Source organism: Hippopotamus amphibius, chromosome 10 (genome assembly GCF_030028045.1).
Source record: "Hippopotamus amphibius kiboko isolate mHipAmp2 chromosome 10, mHipAmp2.hap2, whole genome shotgun sequence".
Classification (NCBI taxonomy): domain Eukaryota; kingdom Metazoa; phylum Chordata; class Mammalia; order Artiodactyla; family Hippopotamidae; genus Hippopotamus; species Hippopotamus amphibius.
In genome coordinates, this window is record NC_080195.1 from 19082584 (window position 1) to 19098725 (window position 16142).

General features: G+C 38.2%; 1 protein-coding gene across 1 annotated transcript in view; it reads left to right on the top strand.

Moving 5' to 3' along the window:
* The first annotated feature begins 665 nt into the window (after positions 1-665).
* Positions 666-16142, top strand: part of SGCZ (sarcoglycan zeta) — a 988084-nt gene continuing 972607 nt past the window's right edge. The window contains exon 1 of the mRNA XM_057697937.1: positions 666-808. Within this exon, the coding sequence (XP_057553920.1) occupies positions 770-808 (39 nt within the window). The 5' untranslated portion in view covers positions 666-769. The remainder of the gene's footprint in view (positions 809-16142) is intronic.

The window sequence follows — 16142 nt, forward strand, 5'->3', positions numbered from 1 at the left end:
AAATTTTTCTCTCCTTCTCTGGCTTCTATTTTTTTTTTTTCCTCTCTCTCTCTCTCTCTTTCTCTCTCTCCCCCTCTCCCCCTCTTTTCTCTCCTCTGTAGGAGACACCTCCTTATTCTTTCAACTCTTTTAGCATAACCTTCAAAGGAGAACATTCCCTTCAGACTTTATCTTTTTTTTCCCCACTGAGAGAATACCTCGTAGCTGCAAGATATTTTTTAAGTCTATGCAGGACTTCGGGGATTTGGTTATCTGCCACGGAAATTGATCATTGCTGAAGCTTGGAACTCACAGTGTGCTAAATTAGCTACCAGAGTAAGCCCGACCGAGGAGGGCTTTTATCATATACTCTTCTCTTCAGTTTGAACACATTTGCTTGAAATTTGCCGCATGATGCTGTCCAGGGAAGCAGCTTTTTTTCTCGGGATGCAGCAATTCGCTGGTTTCTAAGCTTATTGCAGAAGAAGAAATAATCTTAAATAGAGTGGATTTCCCCCCCCGCTTGATTCGACTGAGCTGTGTTGCACCGCGGTAAAGATCACCTGTCACTAAATCTTTGAGGAAGTAAAACAAAGTGAATTATAATTATTATTTATTTATTTTTATTATTTTTAACCGGTGGAGGCGGCGTGATCACGGAGAATGAGACTGAGAGATGCTGCCAGGGCTTGGAGGAGGATAAAGCTGAGTTTGGGCTGGAAACTAAAAGACTAGCTTGTTTTTTGGTACAACTTGCCCTGTTCCTCTTCACTTCCTTTAGTTTCGCTCCATGGACAGATCAACAAACCTGGACATTGAGGAGCTCAAGGTACGTGATGCTCGGGGCGGGCGTCGTTCCTTCCTAGCTGGCGCTCGCCTGCTCTCGCGTTCTCCTGTCTCTCTTTCTCGCTGCCTCTTCCTTGCGCTGCTAGAATAGTTGGTGGCCCCGTGGGACGGCGAGTGGGCATTTGGGGTGAAGTGTACCCGGGCGCGGGCGCCCCTCCTAGGACCGAGAATGAGGATGGAGGGCGGCTTTCTGGAGCTCGGAGTGCACTCTTGGGCAGGGTCCCCTCCCCGCCTGCTCCTCCCGGCATCAGCCATCCTGTCCCTCCCTCGTCAGTTACAGCAGCACTTTGGGTACCAGACCCGGCGCCGCGTGCCCGTTAACCTCGCCCGGGAAGCGGAGGCGGCGGGCGGCACAGTCTCTGCCCGCTGACGCCTGGTTGCCCAGGAAAGTTGCCCGAGCTGCGCGGCCACTTTGTCTCCTCTTCCCGCTCCGAGCTGCTTGTCCCCTGGCCCGACACGGGGACAGCCTATTTCCGCTCGGAGATTCGCGGTACAGAGGCGTCTGCAGCGACGGCTTGTTTTCATTCCAGCTCTTCATGAGACCCCTTTCTCCCAAGACCGTTGACACGGTTTCACCCACAGTTGCACTGCCCTGGGCGCGAACTCGTGTGTAGTGGGGGGATGCTCTGCAATTGAAGGGGTGAAGAGGTCCCCGCGCTGGCCTGGGGCACGCCAGCACAGCGAACGTGCCTCCCCTGAGCACCCAGCGCAGAGCGGGTCTGGGGAAGTGGGGAGGGGGCGGAGAAGCGGGAGCGGGTCTGGGCCGCAAGGGGTGGGAGCGGGAAGCGGTACCCAGAGAGGTTCTTGTGCATCCTTTCCCCTGTCAGAGCAGGAGCTGTCCTGGCCGGCGCGGAACCCCCTCTGCCCTCGCCGCTCCGCTGGGTCCCCTCAATGCACTCTCTCCCTCCCGGGTCCCAGGCTCCACCGAGAGGGGTTGGCTGGCGGGAGCGTTCAGGCTGACAGTTTGCCCCTCTGTGGGTACAGCTTTAAAAAAGCGATAAGCACCAGTGCAGTGCCCATTTGAAAAACAAACAAACAAACAAACTTAAGAAAAGAGCAATCTACAAAATTATTTAAATGTCCCGCTCACTGTAAATGAAAAAGCAGGAAAGGGGACAATGCTTGGGAGCATCCTTTCTTTTTATTCTTCACTTTTTTTTACCCCCAGGCATTTTCTACACTCTACTACATTGCTTCAGAGGGTTATTTCATACTAGAGATTCAGTTCAGATGGACTTGGTTCAGGTGAGGGCTTTTAGATGCACCCCTCAACACCTGGGGAAACTTCACTAGTAGAGGTTTTCCCCAAAATGTCAGGAAAATGGATGTACCCAGTAAAAGGAAAAAACTGGAGAAATCCCCTGTAGAGGGCAAAAGCCTCTTGTCTGCAGCCTGCTCTCCGGCCTGGCCACAGAGCATGAACTTGCCCACTCAGGAGCCCAGTTCTCCTGGAATGTGCACCCCAAATCTCTTGGTGCTCTAAATTGCATGGGAGAGAAGGGAGGCACAGAGAGAGAACTGGCCCTGCCACCCAATGTAGATGAAGGTGGGGTGGGGGAGGATGATGAGAAGAACTAAGACACCACTTCATTTAAGACTCAGGGTTTGTTGCAAAAAGTTAAATAGGGAGGTGACATATTTGCCGCTCTAGCTAAAGTTGGGGAACAATAAGTTTCTGTGTTGTGGCCAAGGTCACCATCCATAGACCTTGGCCTGGAAAAGAGGTCTTCTATTATCTCTATATTATATTAAGGTAGGACGCAATGCCTTTGTGTTTGAAAGGATATCTTGCTACCTTTTCCCAATCATCCCAGTCTCTTGGGAGAGAGATAGGTTTCATTTGAGATGCAAAGGAGAACATATGAACAACAGTGGTGAAGTACATCTCATGCAGAAGCAGAGTATCCAGATTATTTTTTTGTTAAATGTAGGGTATGGTACAGAGACAAGCTTTTTCTCATGGGAAATGGAAAGGAAAAATGATTTGGGATGATCACGTTCCCCACTATTCCATTAATTTCTTACTAGCTTATTCCCCTCTGAATCCTTGCATCACTAAATTTTTTAAATCAGTGAAAGAGCAAACCCACGGTGGAAACTTCTTTCTAGTTTAGTAGAAGATCCCAGCTTAACCTCAAAACTGCTACACATCCACTCAGGGCTTCTCACAGCCAGAATGTGCTAGACTTGGTAGAAACTGGAAGAGCTTGGGTGTAAGGGAACATTTTGACAATGACCCACTGGGAAGAAATGAAGGAATGTCAGAGGCAAAGATTTTTTGAGGATGCTGAAAAATTATGTGAAAGCCACGCTACTGGGAAAAGTCAAAACTGGCAAGAGAGGAAAGGTGGTCAAACCTTATTAGAAAACACTGAGATCCTCCAGTTTGGGAAATAAAATTTGTGTTTTCATGTTTGACTACACTTCTGGAACAAGGAGGCTTTAAAACACAATCTGGAATGTATACACTTTGTAGAGATGGGTGCACTACATGTGGAAAAACTTGTCTGGATTTCCTCTTAGCAGCAGAATCCATTGGCTTGGGTTTTCTAGACCATTCCAGTTGAAGTTATTTTCTGGTGGCTTCTTGCTGAAGAGCCCCTCATGTCGTCAGTGGAGAGAGGGGAGAAAAAAGCTGGGGATACCTAATTTTGACATTATTTGCTTTTAACTTTTCTTCCTGTGACCCAAGGATGCTTACTTTAAGGCAGATCCACATAAGAACTTTAATTTCTGAGATGCTTTAAATACATGAAAAGAAAAACAATATTCATTGGGATTTGATGGATAAATAAGTGTACATAATACAACAAGAATTCCATTTAGCTTAGTTTTAGACCATTAGTGTCATTATTAGTTGAAGCGGCTTACCTCAGGTTTTAGAAAAGGAAGATTCTGCTAATTCTTCATCTTTGTGCCAAACTGTTTTCTCTTCATGAGAGTTTTAACAAAGAATATATATATACTTTTCCTATGCTGCATGTGTGGATACTAAACTACAGTTTAGTAAATAGTATTATCTTTTGCAAGTTTTAAAATTAAAGGTAAGCTTCAATAATTGTGGTAAGCTATGTCATTATCATAAAACTAAATGTAAGATGCACATTAAAATATTTACTGGTGGAAAACTAACATATAGTTATGTGTATAAAACTTGCTAATGAAGACAAGCATGTTTCATCTTCTTTTCTGCACACAAGTGCCTGATGAAATAAATCAGTGTTGAAGTGAGAGAGTTTTCATTCAAAGAATTCTGGTCTTTCTTTTTCCTTTGATCTCTTCCTGTTTGTTTCTCCGATAAATTTATAACTTTACTCTGGATTTTGCCCTGGTGTTTGTTTTCAAGAAGAAACAACATCAAACAACTCAGCCTATGGGTGACTGCTTTGGAAATGTGGGTGTGAATGAATATTGATGTTAAAGAAAGCACCCTCTATCCTGGAATATCTTTGAGTTACAGAGTACTTTTAGTTGTTGATATTTAAAATAATAACTTTTGCTTCTATTTTAGATCTGGGGTTGCCTTCTTTTAAACTACACATCTTATGCACTGAAACAGAGAATGCCACTAATTTGTAGAGCTGGCACTTACACATTTGCTTTTTGCAGTGTTTATTTGTAAGAGATATTAGGCTGAATAAATGGTATGTTTAAGTAACACATATATCTTTGGCAATTCTTTTACTTAGCTTTTGAAATTCACTTGTATTAATTTGGCAGTCAAGACATTATGCTTTCACATGCTAGGAGTATATTTGTGGATAACTGTAATTTGCTTTGAGATTAAAAACATAAAATACATCGGGAGTATAGTAGAATTTTTGCAGTATTATTTGATACCGGCTTTTATTTATTTACTTCTCAGGATTGTTCCCATTAAAAGAAATGGGATGATTAGATAGAAGTTAAAAGTTAAAATGGAATTTTTCCAGTACGTACAGAACATAAACAGTATGCTTCTGGAATATTTCCTTATTTCCTTAATTATCATTTAAGGTACGAAAATTATAAATTACATAGTTATAAACTACATAGTTAATCCTGAGGTGCATAAGACAACTTTTCAATAAATATAATTATACTTGTTTGAGTTAATTAAATGTAGTTCAGTCACTGTTGTTTAATTTCATCTCTTTAATTTAAATAAAATTCCATCTATCAAGAGCTTGAAACTTACCCTAGATAAGCAAGTAAAAGCTTCCCTGAACAATACAATTAGGTCATCAAGAAAGTGCATGGGTGAGAAATGATAATCTAGCCAAAAAATGCATAGGTGTTTAAACAAGTGGTAATTGAAAAATGCTGAGGTCTAAAACCAAGTCTCATAGTACATTCTTCTACAATTTCAATCAAATAAGAGAGTTGGCACTTAGAAGAATTCTAAAAGTGTTTTTTTGTTTCATCAATAAGACACTCAGCCCAGGAAAGTTGGCTTGCTGCAGTGTAGGAGGCTTTGTGATGAGTGTAAGTAGGTGGTATTTTTTTGTTAGTCATTCCATAGTGAAAAATAGTACTTTTCAACAAATGTCATATTTTTAGCAACCTGCCTTATATATTCATTTCTTGGCTTAGAATAAGGAAACATAATTGTGAGTACTGAATTATTTGACCTCTTTCACACCTAAACGAATTATAACTTTGTCCATCCAGGTCAAGTTCCAATTTTCTTTTGATAACAGGGACACAAAGATGGAGAAACAGTTAACCTTGATTTCTTTGTATGCAGAGTATATACTTATTTCATTGAAGTTGAAGTAAACTTCAAGTAGCCATAGGGAAACATTAGTTTTTTATTCAGTGAGGAGGCATGAGGGAACATTTCTGATATAAGCAGAAAGAGAATTAAGAAAAACACATTTGAGGGAAGTAGTGCAAGTGATAATTTTAGACATCTTCAGGGGGATATATATAGTGATATATTGGAATACATCATGAAGTGATATTCCAATCTCTATACTGGCTATTACAGCTTTGCTGATCTCCAGACTTTACCAATTGAAAATACATCAAATTTTGAAGGTCCAGTAAAAATGAATATTTTAAGATTTATGGATGCAAAATCATGGCTATACAAGATGGCTTGATGCTATAAGACAGTAAATCAGCATGCGTCTTTTGGGACTTTCCTTTTATATAATATTTAATGAGGTGTTTCTCATACTGTATTGGAATTTCAGCTAAAATACAATTTGGCAGAGCTTACAACTTTAAGTTCCCAAGGAAAATGACCATGTACTTTTGTTCAAATCTCTGTGACGTTTTTGAGTATATGCATTTAAATAGGTAACTGTATAGATTAATAAATGTTTTGTGTCAAAATATAAGTTTATGAGTTTAATTGTTTAGAATTGTGCTCCATTTGTGATAAAATTCTTAGCTTCTAAATCTCTATGTGACTAAAAGTGAGCTACCTCATTTTATACAAGTACAGATTTTAACATACATCTAAGTTTTTATTTTACTCTGTCTCTTTTTTTTCTTGGCAAATGTTTAGAAGTATGAGGTAATCTTACATCCTCAATGAAACTTACTAGTGGCTTCTAGGCCAACCATGGAATGAATAAATTTAAGGATTACCGTCCCTCCAAGAGAATTACAGAGACTCCCATCCTAAACATTAAAAATTGTGCCGAGTGTCTTGAGAGTTTTCTTGATACTCCTAAATGATATTTTTATAGATTGACTCTGAAAAATATTGTAAGCCTGATCTGATTTTACAACATTTATGCTGCTTTTTGTAATTAAATCGGTTATCTAGAATGTTCTATGCCAAGCTGAGATAAGAAACCTTTTTTTTAAAAAAAGGATTTCATTATCCAGCCAGAAAAGCTTTAATTGCCATGGCAATGCCCATCAGTGAAACAGGAGCTGAAGCTTCAGCCTTAGATATTAATTGAAACAATCACCCCACACCAAAATGGAGTTCAGTGGCATTTGGAAGTCAGAAGACCCCAACACACTAAATCTCTCACTCCAAATCTAACAGCTTGTAACCTTTAAGGGGATTGATTGGTGTGGTGGGAAGGGCACAGATCTTATTAAAGGAATACTTAGAAGACCTTGTTTAAACCCTGGCTTTGCCATCCCAGTGGCACCTTGAGTGTGTCACAGGTTTCTCAGGTGATGGTGGTATTGCAAGGTGGGAATTGGATTTGATTCCTGGGTTTTGTTGTAATCGTTTTTAGCCACAGCTGAAGAACTTGTTTGAGCAATATCTTCTAAACAAGTGCAATATCTGATACCATTAAAGGGGAGCAGTTCTGGTTGGGGCAAGAGAGGTAGGGGCTCTGTCTAACCCACTTTGCCCCTGCACTTGACCCCAGGACGTTGCCTAGAACTGTAAGACTGAGAAACACAAAGTAAAAACCTCAGGACAAGTTGATCTCTACCTTCCAAGTCTTAGAGTCTAGGGCTCTGAATACTTTTTTGAGAATGACATTTTTATGCCCTTCTGGAAGAAAATCATTTTCAAATTGATAAAGTTAATATACCTCTTTTTATTCCCCAAATATAGCCTCTTTTGAACATCATAATAAGTTTGTCTGTTGAATATTATATTCTCATTTAAGGGTACCAAAATGGAGACTCAGGAAAATCAAGTAAAAAGCTATCACAGGGTGAATAAATAATGGAATAAAGACTCAAATCTATGCCTTCTGTATCCAAATACTATGCTCTCATATGTAGGCTAGAATTCTAGGATGTTTGTAGAACTTATGGTAGATGTTTTTCACTGAATTTATCTAATATTCTTGTTTCAAAGAAAAGTGACAATATTTGAGCCATACTCATAGTATTTACTCCTGTTACAGAAGAATTATTCACATTTCATTTGTTTCTTTTTTTTTTCTTTGTTTTAATACTAATATACTCATTCCTAATCAGTTACCTTGGGCCAAATTACTATTGGTTGATGTTTGTGAATAAAACCTAAGAGAAAGTGACAGATAAATCATGAATTTAGGCCACTGAAGAACAGTTTCGTAACCTTGTACCAATCTTTTAAAAAAACTGTGTATATTTTGTCTAGCTCTGTGAGTCTTCCTCATTATCCTGCCTCTTGAATCACTGCCAATAATTTTGATTTTGTTAGGACCATAAATTGGATTTAACCTCTAACATGGCTTTGGCATTTCAGCTTGTTGTGCGTTTAGTATTGGTCTTGAAATTGAAAAAAATAGATGAAAATGATTATACTTACACTAACATTATTATGCACTTAGCTTTTATGATAGCCCCCAAACCTGAAAATTAATACCAGATAATTTAATCCACAATGAAACTAAAGTCTCAATGGTAATCTTTGAGACTTAACATACCAGCAATCACAAATGAAGATACACAGATAACGAAACTTGATTTTGGAGGGACATTTCTTTTATATTCATAAGGGGATCTATAGTGAATAATACCTTTCTTGAGGAAAAGTTTTCAAAGCCTTTGCAAGTGTTAACATTTAAGAGTCTAACCAGATGCTACGATTATATGACAACACATTTTCTGCCTAAGAACCATCATTTTCTCAAATCTCTTCCCTTTCATTGTCAGAACTAGATTTAGGCATTCTTCTAGAGAGCACAGTTTCCATCATTTACCAGAGTGAATGGTTAAGTGACGCGATGAAGTCTAAGCAGCCAAGTTGATTTGCGCCTTGACTTCTGGGTGGGTGATCCGGTTGACTTAGGCTCTTAGTGCCTTGCGTGAGCACATGTGCTTTGTCAGTGCCTCAGCTGAGTTATTAATGGTTGTAAGTCACAAACATTCTGGGTCACTCCTAAATAATTAGAAATGCAGCCTTAAATCTCAGAGAGGCAAAAGCCTACCATCTTCTTCTTTGCTGGAGGCATGTAATGCTTCAATTCCTAACCCACATGTTATCATTATCTAACTTCTTTTCATATTGGTGTTTAAACTCTCGTCTTTGTTTAGAATGGCTCGAAAAAGACACATGCTCTACCTGAAATAAAAGAGCCTCTGATTCTTTCTTGGGTAGAAACAACCAATTCAGCTGCCACGAGCAAGAGCACTTTTGTGAAACGTGATATAATAAATCAATATCATGCATGGGAAAATACTGTTATCATTGCAATTCCATAAATTTCTATCTACTCAGAGTGTTTGAGGGTTTTAAAAATCCAGATCAGAAGGAGAAGCTAACTAATTCAAGTAAAAAATTGCTTACCTAAGACTTATCAAATTATATTCTGGGTTTCCACATCCCCCTCAACATGGGACTCATGAAAGAGAAATACTATCTAGTCTGAGAACCAGAATTAGTTATGCTTCTAAGCAACTGGTTGGTATTCAGTCTTAATCTTTTACATCATAAAACTGATTGTATTTTCTACTTTGCTTTAGTTGCTAAAAAGCTCAGAGGCAAATTTGTGACCCATCTCTAACAGGTATACTTGTGTCTTTACCTAATTCCCGGCCTCATAATGCTTTTTTCTCCACTATTCTTAAGCACTTTTATAAAGAATTAGTGGCTATAAATTCATACATACTTAGAGATTATTAAGACCTTTGCAGAGACAATTATTTCATAATGTTTCAGTGGACATGCCTCAATATCTTCTGAACAGCTTATACCTCTGTAGGCATTTACTTCCATTTGTCAGGGGCTGCAAAGTTTAAAAGGTTTGAATCATCATACCACGTGTATCCAGGTATGCTTTGTGCATGATTTCCATTGCACATAATAGCACTTGTGAACCTGGTAGCTTCCAAATGAAACCCACTGTACACCCAGAGTCGTAGACTACTATTTAGCACTTATGTTATCAAAACTTATACTTGTTCTAAGGCATTCTGTTTTAAATCATTATTATTCCTTATTGTTTTCAAATTTGGCCTTTGTGGAGAATGATCACCTGCATTTCTAAATCTTTGCCTTTCTAACGCTTATTATTTTTGTCTGATGTGGAGACAACATTTTAAGAAAAGTTTAAAAAAATGAGCTCATATGAATCAGCATTTTGTTTATTTTTTTTCAGATTTCCTTTTAAAAATCAATGTTTTGATCAGTTGCATTGCTCTATGCAGCAAAGGCAGTTGGATATTTTATCTCATCAATTTTCTTAAAGTTCATGCTTGAGTCTTGGTTCAAAGAGTAGGCAGTTCCATGCATAGTGTTGTGTCTTAATGATAAAGGTCCTCGCTGTTAAAGCATTCTTGGGAGAAATTTTAAGCATTTAGTAATTATGGATGTGAAATATACAGCTGGATTAGTTAAACACATTTTTGGCATGTGGCAAGTACAAGTGAAGATCTTTCACTTGTGCCTGAGGCCAATTACTATACAAATCTTTCGTTTTAGAAATACTGCTATGTTGTTGCATATGTATTTATTTCACTTATTTCCTAAAACAAGAAGAGCTCTTTGCACATAATAAATAAAAACACAACTGACTTTAAAGTGTTTAGCATTGACAACTAGTAATTTTTTTTCAATACTTGTTTCATATTTATATACACATGAAGTGAGTTTTGGAAACTTTTGGAAAAATATGATTCAAAAATGCTGAAAGCATAACATTATATGTGATGATATTCTATCTCAAATGATTAAATAGTTACTGCTATACTCTAACTTGATTTCGTAGACTTACATAATTGTAAAAATTAGCTGCGAGCATGCTCAGAGTATAATTTTTTGTCTCCTTTGCCTCATTTTCTGATGTTTAGTGAGATGCCCTACCCATCTTATCTTAAACTCTGTGCTCAGAGTTGTGGAACTGTATATTAAGTGTCTTCCAGCACGCACAGCATAATCAAAATCCAAAGAATGAAATCTCATTTTTTTCCACTTCTTGTTTTACAACGAATAGTGTTGGAGTACAAATGAATGAAGATGACAAGAAACATCAACTAAAAATTGGGAAGGTTATCAGCAATTTAAAGCTTAATTGAGAAAGAAAGAATGACTCCAAGTAAATGGAATAAACATGATTGCTTCTACCCCAAACAAACATTTGACTTAGCTGGTAATTCTCTCTCTCTATTTGATGTAAATCATCCAGTGTTTAAATTATTACATTACAAAACCTGTGATTCACTATGGTGTTAGTAGACAGAAGTCTTATAGCTCTTTGATATATGCATTATCGAATTCTTAGCAAGAATTTGTCTTTTTTATATTTTCAATGGAAATGCGATATGTGAACTCTTGCCAATTTGATCTTTCACTCTCCGAATCTTTACTTTCACTCTAAGCTCCAAAGTTCCTATTGCCTGGGATTTTGTCCATAGTATTTTTCATTTTTTAAAAAAATATTTATTTTATTTATTTATTTTATTTTATTTTAGGCTGTGTTGGGTCTTCCTTGTGGCACATGGGATCTTCGCTGAAGCATGCGGGATCCTTGGTTGCAGTGCAGGCTCTTTACTGAAGCATGTGGGCCTCTCTCTAGTTGTGGCCTGCAGGTTTTCACTTCTCTAGTTGTGGTGCTCCAGGGCGTGTGGGCTCTGTAGTTGAGGCATGCAGGCTTAGTATCCCCACCACATATGGGATCTTAGTTCCCCAACCAGGGATGGAACCCGCGTCCTCTGCATGGCAGGACAGATTCTTTACCGAAGGACCACCAGGGAAGTCCTGTCCATGGTATTTTTTGAGTTCCTCTTTATACATACTTTCTAGGTAATCTTATTTACTCATAGCTTCTGTTTTTACTTACAAGGAGATGATACTTAGTAATGCACACCCACCTTACACCTTTATCTTGAGCTGCATTTCCTCCTCCCTAATTTTCAACAATCTACTCTAGAAATCTTTATCTGGACATTTCACACTCACCTCAGTCTAACAAAACTTCTCTGTTTAGTGTGTCACCATTCACTTAGGCACCCCCACTGGTAGTCTTGGGATCCTTTTCTTCTGATCCCATTGATTCATCCCACTCATCTCATTGATCAGTCAGTCCATCATACCACAGAGCCAGAGTTCTCCTCTTCCACGCTTTTTGTTAAAACCCTAGATCAAATTCTCATCTTCTCCATTCTGAATTTTTGTTGAATATTCTCTGTCTTATTCTTGCAATTATGCTGATCATATTGCAGTGAATTCTAATGTGATGTTGCAGTTGTGACCCTAGGGTTAAGCGTATAGTTGGAATCACTGTTAAGGGATTTATATATTCTCTTTCTTATTCTTAGTAAGTCATCTCAAAGTAAGTTGGGAAAGAATGGAAACTGGGGCACCAAGTCTGGGCCTGATGCTGAGTAGAGAGGGATTTAGAGGTGTCTAGAAATGCATAAAGGTACCGTCAAAACGAAGAGAAGATGGTTTCTGTAAACTAGATCTGATAGTAGCCACTGATTAATTGTGACTAAAATGTTCAGGTTGGGAGAAAGGGAGCCACAGATCATTTGTAGATAATAGTGATTCATTTTATAGTTTTTTTTTTCTGTGTTGATGAAATCTTTGTGTAACATTGTCCCAGAACCATGAATTATGTTTGACAATTTCCTTAGCTGATTTTCTGTATTTTTGACATTTTGATCAGATTTCTTATAGTCAAACATTTTTATATGCCTCTGGGAATTTGACAGCTGTGTCTCTGAGAGGTGGCCCAAAGACTGGATGCTAACAGAATAAGCCACCTAACTAGACAGAGAGGCATATAAAGAAATCTCAATAAATATAGGCCAAGGTGTTTGTACTCTGAAATACACATCATAGCTAATGAACTTGGTTTGTTACTGACTTGTAAATCTCAGCTGTTGGTTAGATGGTTTTGCAGTTATTTTCTTCTTTAGACCCTTATTCTTTCAGTAAAAGCTACTTAGTCATCATAGCTGTGTTTTAACTATTCTGTGGGACTTATGGGCTAATAAGAGTAAAGTAATGTAGATATGCATATTTCAAAGTAGGAATTGGAAACCAACTGAAGTTGACTGGTGATAACGATGGCTGGGGAGTGGATCTCCTAAGAAAATGGAACTTGTAAGAATGGAGGAGTCCAGGAAGCAAAATCTGTTCATGGTTCCTCAAAGGGAGATTATTCCTTATTAGGGAACCAGCTAGGTTCTTGACACTTTCTAACTGCTCTGCCTTTGTCCAGCCTAGTCAACAAGCAATCCTCATTCCACAATTCCAGATTCCCTTTTAGAATAAGATAATGATATCTGGTCTCTCACTTGCTTAAAAGTCTTTGTCCATTCCCTTTTGTTTATTTTATAATCCTCAACATGATTAAGCATGATATAGAGCTTGGTCTATGACTACTCTCTTACCTACCTTCCAGCACACACACACACAACACACACACACACGTTCTACCATAATGTCACTGAATAACTCACTTCTCCTTGATCATGCCGGTTCTGTTTCCTTTTTTATATTTTATATGCATTTTCTTAGACTACATCTCTGCTTCTTTGCTGAGAGAACTTCTGCTTGTTGAGTGGTACCTAGACCCAGGAAGAGATGGTTGTTTCTTTCTTTGTGTTTCTGCACACTTGTATATTTAACTCCACTCTACATTCTTAATTCTGTGTGGTAGAAAAAATGGATAGTTGGTATGATACCAGTCTTTTTAGGCTTAGTGAAAATTGCTTAACTATCAGTATAAATTCAATATTCCTAAATGTTCTGAGTTTCCTTGAAAAGAATGTATATCTTTTCATTTGTTGGAGACCAAGTCTTAGATTAAGTTTAATATTTACATAGTTTCACCTTCCCTAATATTTCTAACTTGTTTGCTTAAGCTGTAAATTGTGAAAGAGATATGTTAAAATTCCTGTTATGATGGTGTTCTCGCATATCTCTCAGCTTTTGCCTTATATATTTGAGACTATGTTATCAGGTATGTATAAGTTTAAATTGTTATATTTTTCTGGTGAGTTGAGACCATTATTATTATGTAATGACCTCTTTATTTCTGGTAATTTTATTTTTTATAAAATTCTTTATATTTTAATATAGCTACATCAGCTTTAACTAAAGCACTGTACTATCACCCATCTTTATTTTGGTTAGTATTTCTGATATGTGCTTCTTTCATCCTTTTTCAGCCTCTTTGTTGTAAATATAAAAGGAAGGTGCTAAAATAAATATTTGCAAGGAATCCTTTCTAGTTCAACTGCTGGTGAAAGCTAATGCATTAAATCTTTTATGAGCACTAATATCGTAATGCAAACTTATTTATCAGATTTGCTAGCCGAGCAGGACTCTGGGGGCATTCTTTTCATAGGGTAGGATATTTTCCATGACAGGAAGAAGTTCCTCCTGGTTACTCCCTATCATATCATCATGTCTCATTTTCTCTTAGTGACAGTTTCACATTCCAAAGTAGGGTTTAAAAATATTTTTGTTCATTTTTTTCTCCCTATAAAGCATAAGCTCCATGAGGGCAGTGATCTTGTTTGATCACTCTATTCCAAGTATTTAAATGGATACCTGGCATATAACAAATATACTTAAAAGTTTTATTAAATAAATGAAGAAGTGAATAATTAAATAAGTGAGGAAGGCTGTGTAGGGCAATCTGATATGAGGTCCTACATAATTAGAGAACAGAAAAAAACCTCGTGAATGTAGTGTGGAGGAAGGAATAAGGAAGGGAAAAGTGGAATGCTGGAAGGGGGTGAGTGCTAGTTGGGGAAAGTGACCTAATTTATGACATTATTTATTATTATTCCTGTGCCAGAGCTGTAACATCATAGGAAAAATCTATAATAGGCTGTCTGTCCACATCAATGGGATGGCCTGCACTGCCATTAAAGATGGACTTCTGGAAGCCTTCTTCTAATTTCTTGAGTCTAGGTACTTAACCATAACTAACTGGGGTATGGTGAGACATCTGACCCAAGTGGGACCAATTAAATTCTTTCTCCATGGTATATGGATGAAATAACTGGATTTCAACCCTATTGTATCCAATATTCACTTTTTTTTTATTATTTTTTTGAGGGTACACCAAGTTCAATCATCTGTTTTTATACACACATCCCCGTGTTCCCTCCCTTCCTTGACTCCCCCCCACCTCGAGTCCCCCCCACCCTCCCCGCCCCAGTCCTCTAAGGCATCTTCCATCCTCGAGTTGGACTCCCTTTGTTATACAACAACTTCCCACTGACTATCTATTTTACAGTTGGTAGTATATATATGTCTGTGCTACTCTCCCACTTCATCTCAGTTTCCCCTTCACCCCCTGCCCCCTCCCATACCTCGAGTTCTCCAGTCCATTCTCTGTATCTGCGTCCTTGTTCTTGTCACTGAGTTCATCAGTACCATTTTTAGATTCCGTATATGTGAGTTAGCATACAATATTTGTCTTTCTCTTTCTGACTTACTTCACTCTGTATGACAGATTGTAGTTCTATCCACCTCATTACATATAGCTCCATCTCATCCCTTTTTATAGCTGAGTAATATTCCATTGTGTATATATGCCACATCTTCTTTATCCATTCATTTGTTGATGGGCATTTCGGTTGCTTCCATGTCCTGGCTATTGTAAATAGTGCTGCAATAAACATTATGGTACAAGTTTCTTTTGGGATTATGGTTTTCTTTGGGTATATGCCCAGGAGTGGGATGACTGGATCATATGGTAGTTCTATTTGTAGTTTTTTAAGGAACCTCCAAATTGTTTTCCATAGTGGCTGTACCAACTTACAGTCCCACCAACAGTGCAGGAGAGTTCCCTTTTCTCCACACCCTCTCCAACATTTGTTGTTTCCAGATTTTGTGATGATGGCCATTCTGACTGGTGTGAGGTGATACCTCATTGTGGCTTTGACTTGCATTTCTCTGATGATGAGTGATGTTGAGCATCTTTTCATGTGTGTGTTGGCCATCTGTATGTCTTCTTTGGAGAAATGTCTATTGAGGTCTTCTGCCCATTTGTGGATTGGGTTATTTGCTTTTTTGGTATTAAGCTTCATGAGCTGCTTGTATATTTTGGAGGTTAATCCTTTGTCCGTTGTTTCATAGGCAATTATTTTTTCCCATTCTGAGGGTTGCCTTTTAGTCTTGTTTATGGTTTCTTTCGCTGTGCAAAAGCTTTTAAGTTTCATGAGGTCCCATTTGTTTCTTCTTGATTTTATGTCCATGATTCTAGGAGGTGGGTCAAAAAGGATGTTGCTTTGATGTATGTCCTAGAGTGTTCTGCCTATGTTTTCCTCTAGGAGTTTTATAGTGTCTGGCCTTACATGTAGGTCTTTAATCCATTTGGAGTTTATTTGTGTGTATGGTGTTAGGAAGTGTTCTAATTTCATTCTTTGACATGTTGCTGTCCAATTTTCCCAGCACCACTTATTGAAGAGGCTGTCTTTTTTCCATTGTATACTCGTGCCTCCTTTGTCAAAGATAAGGT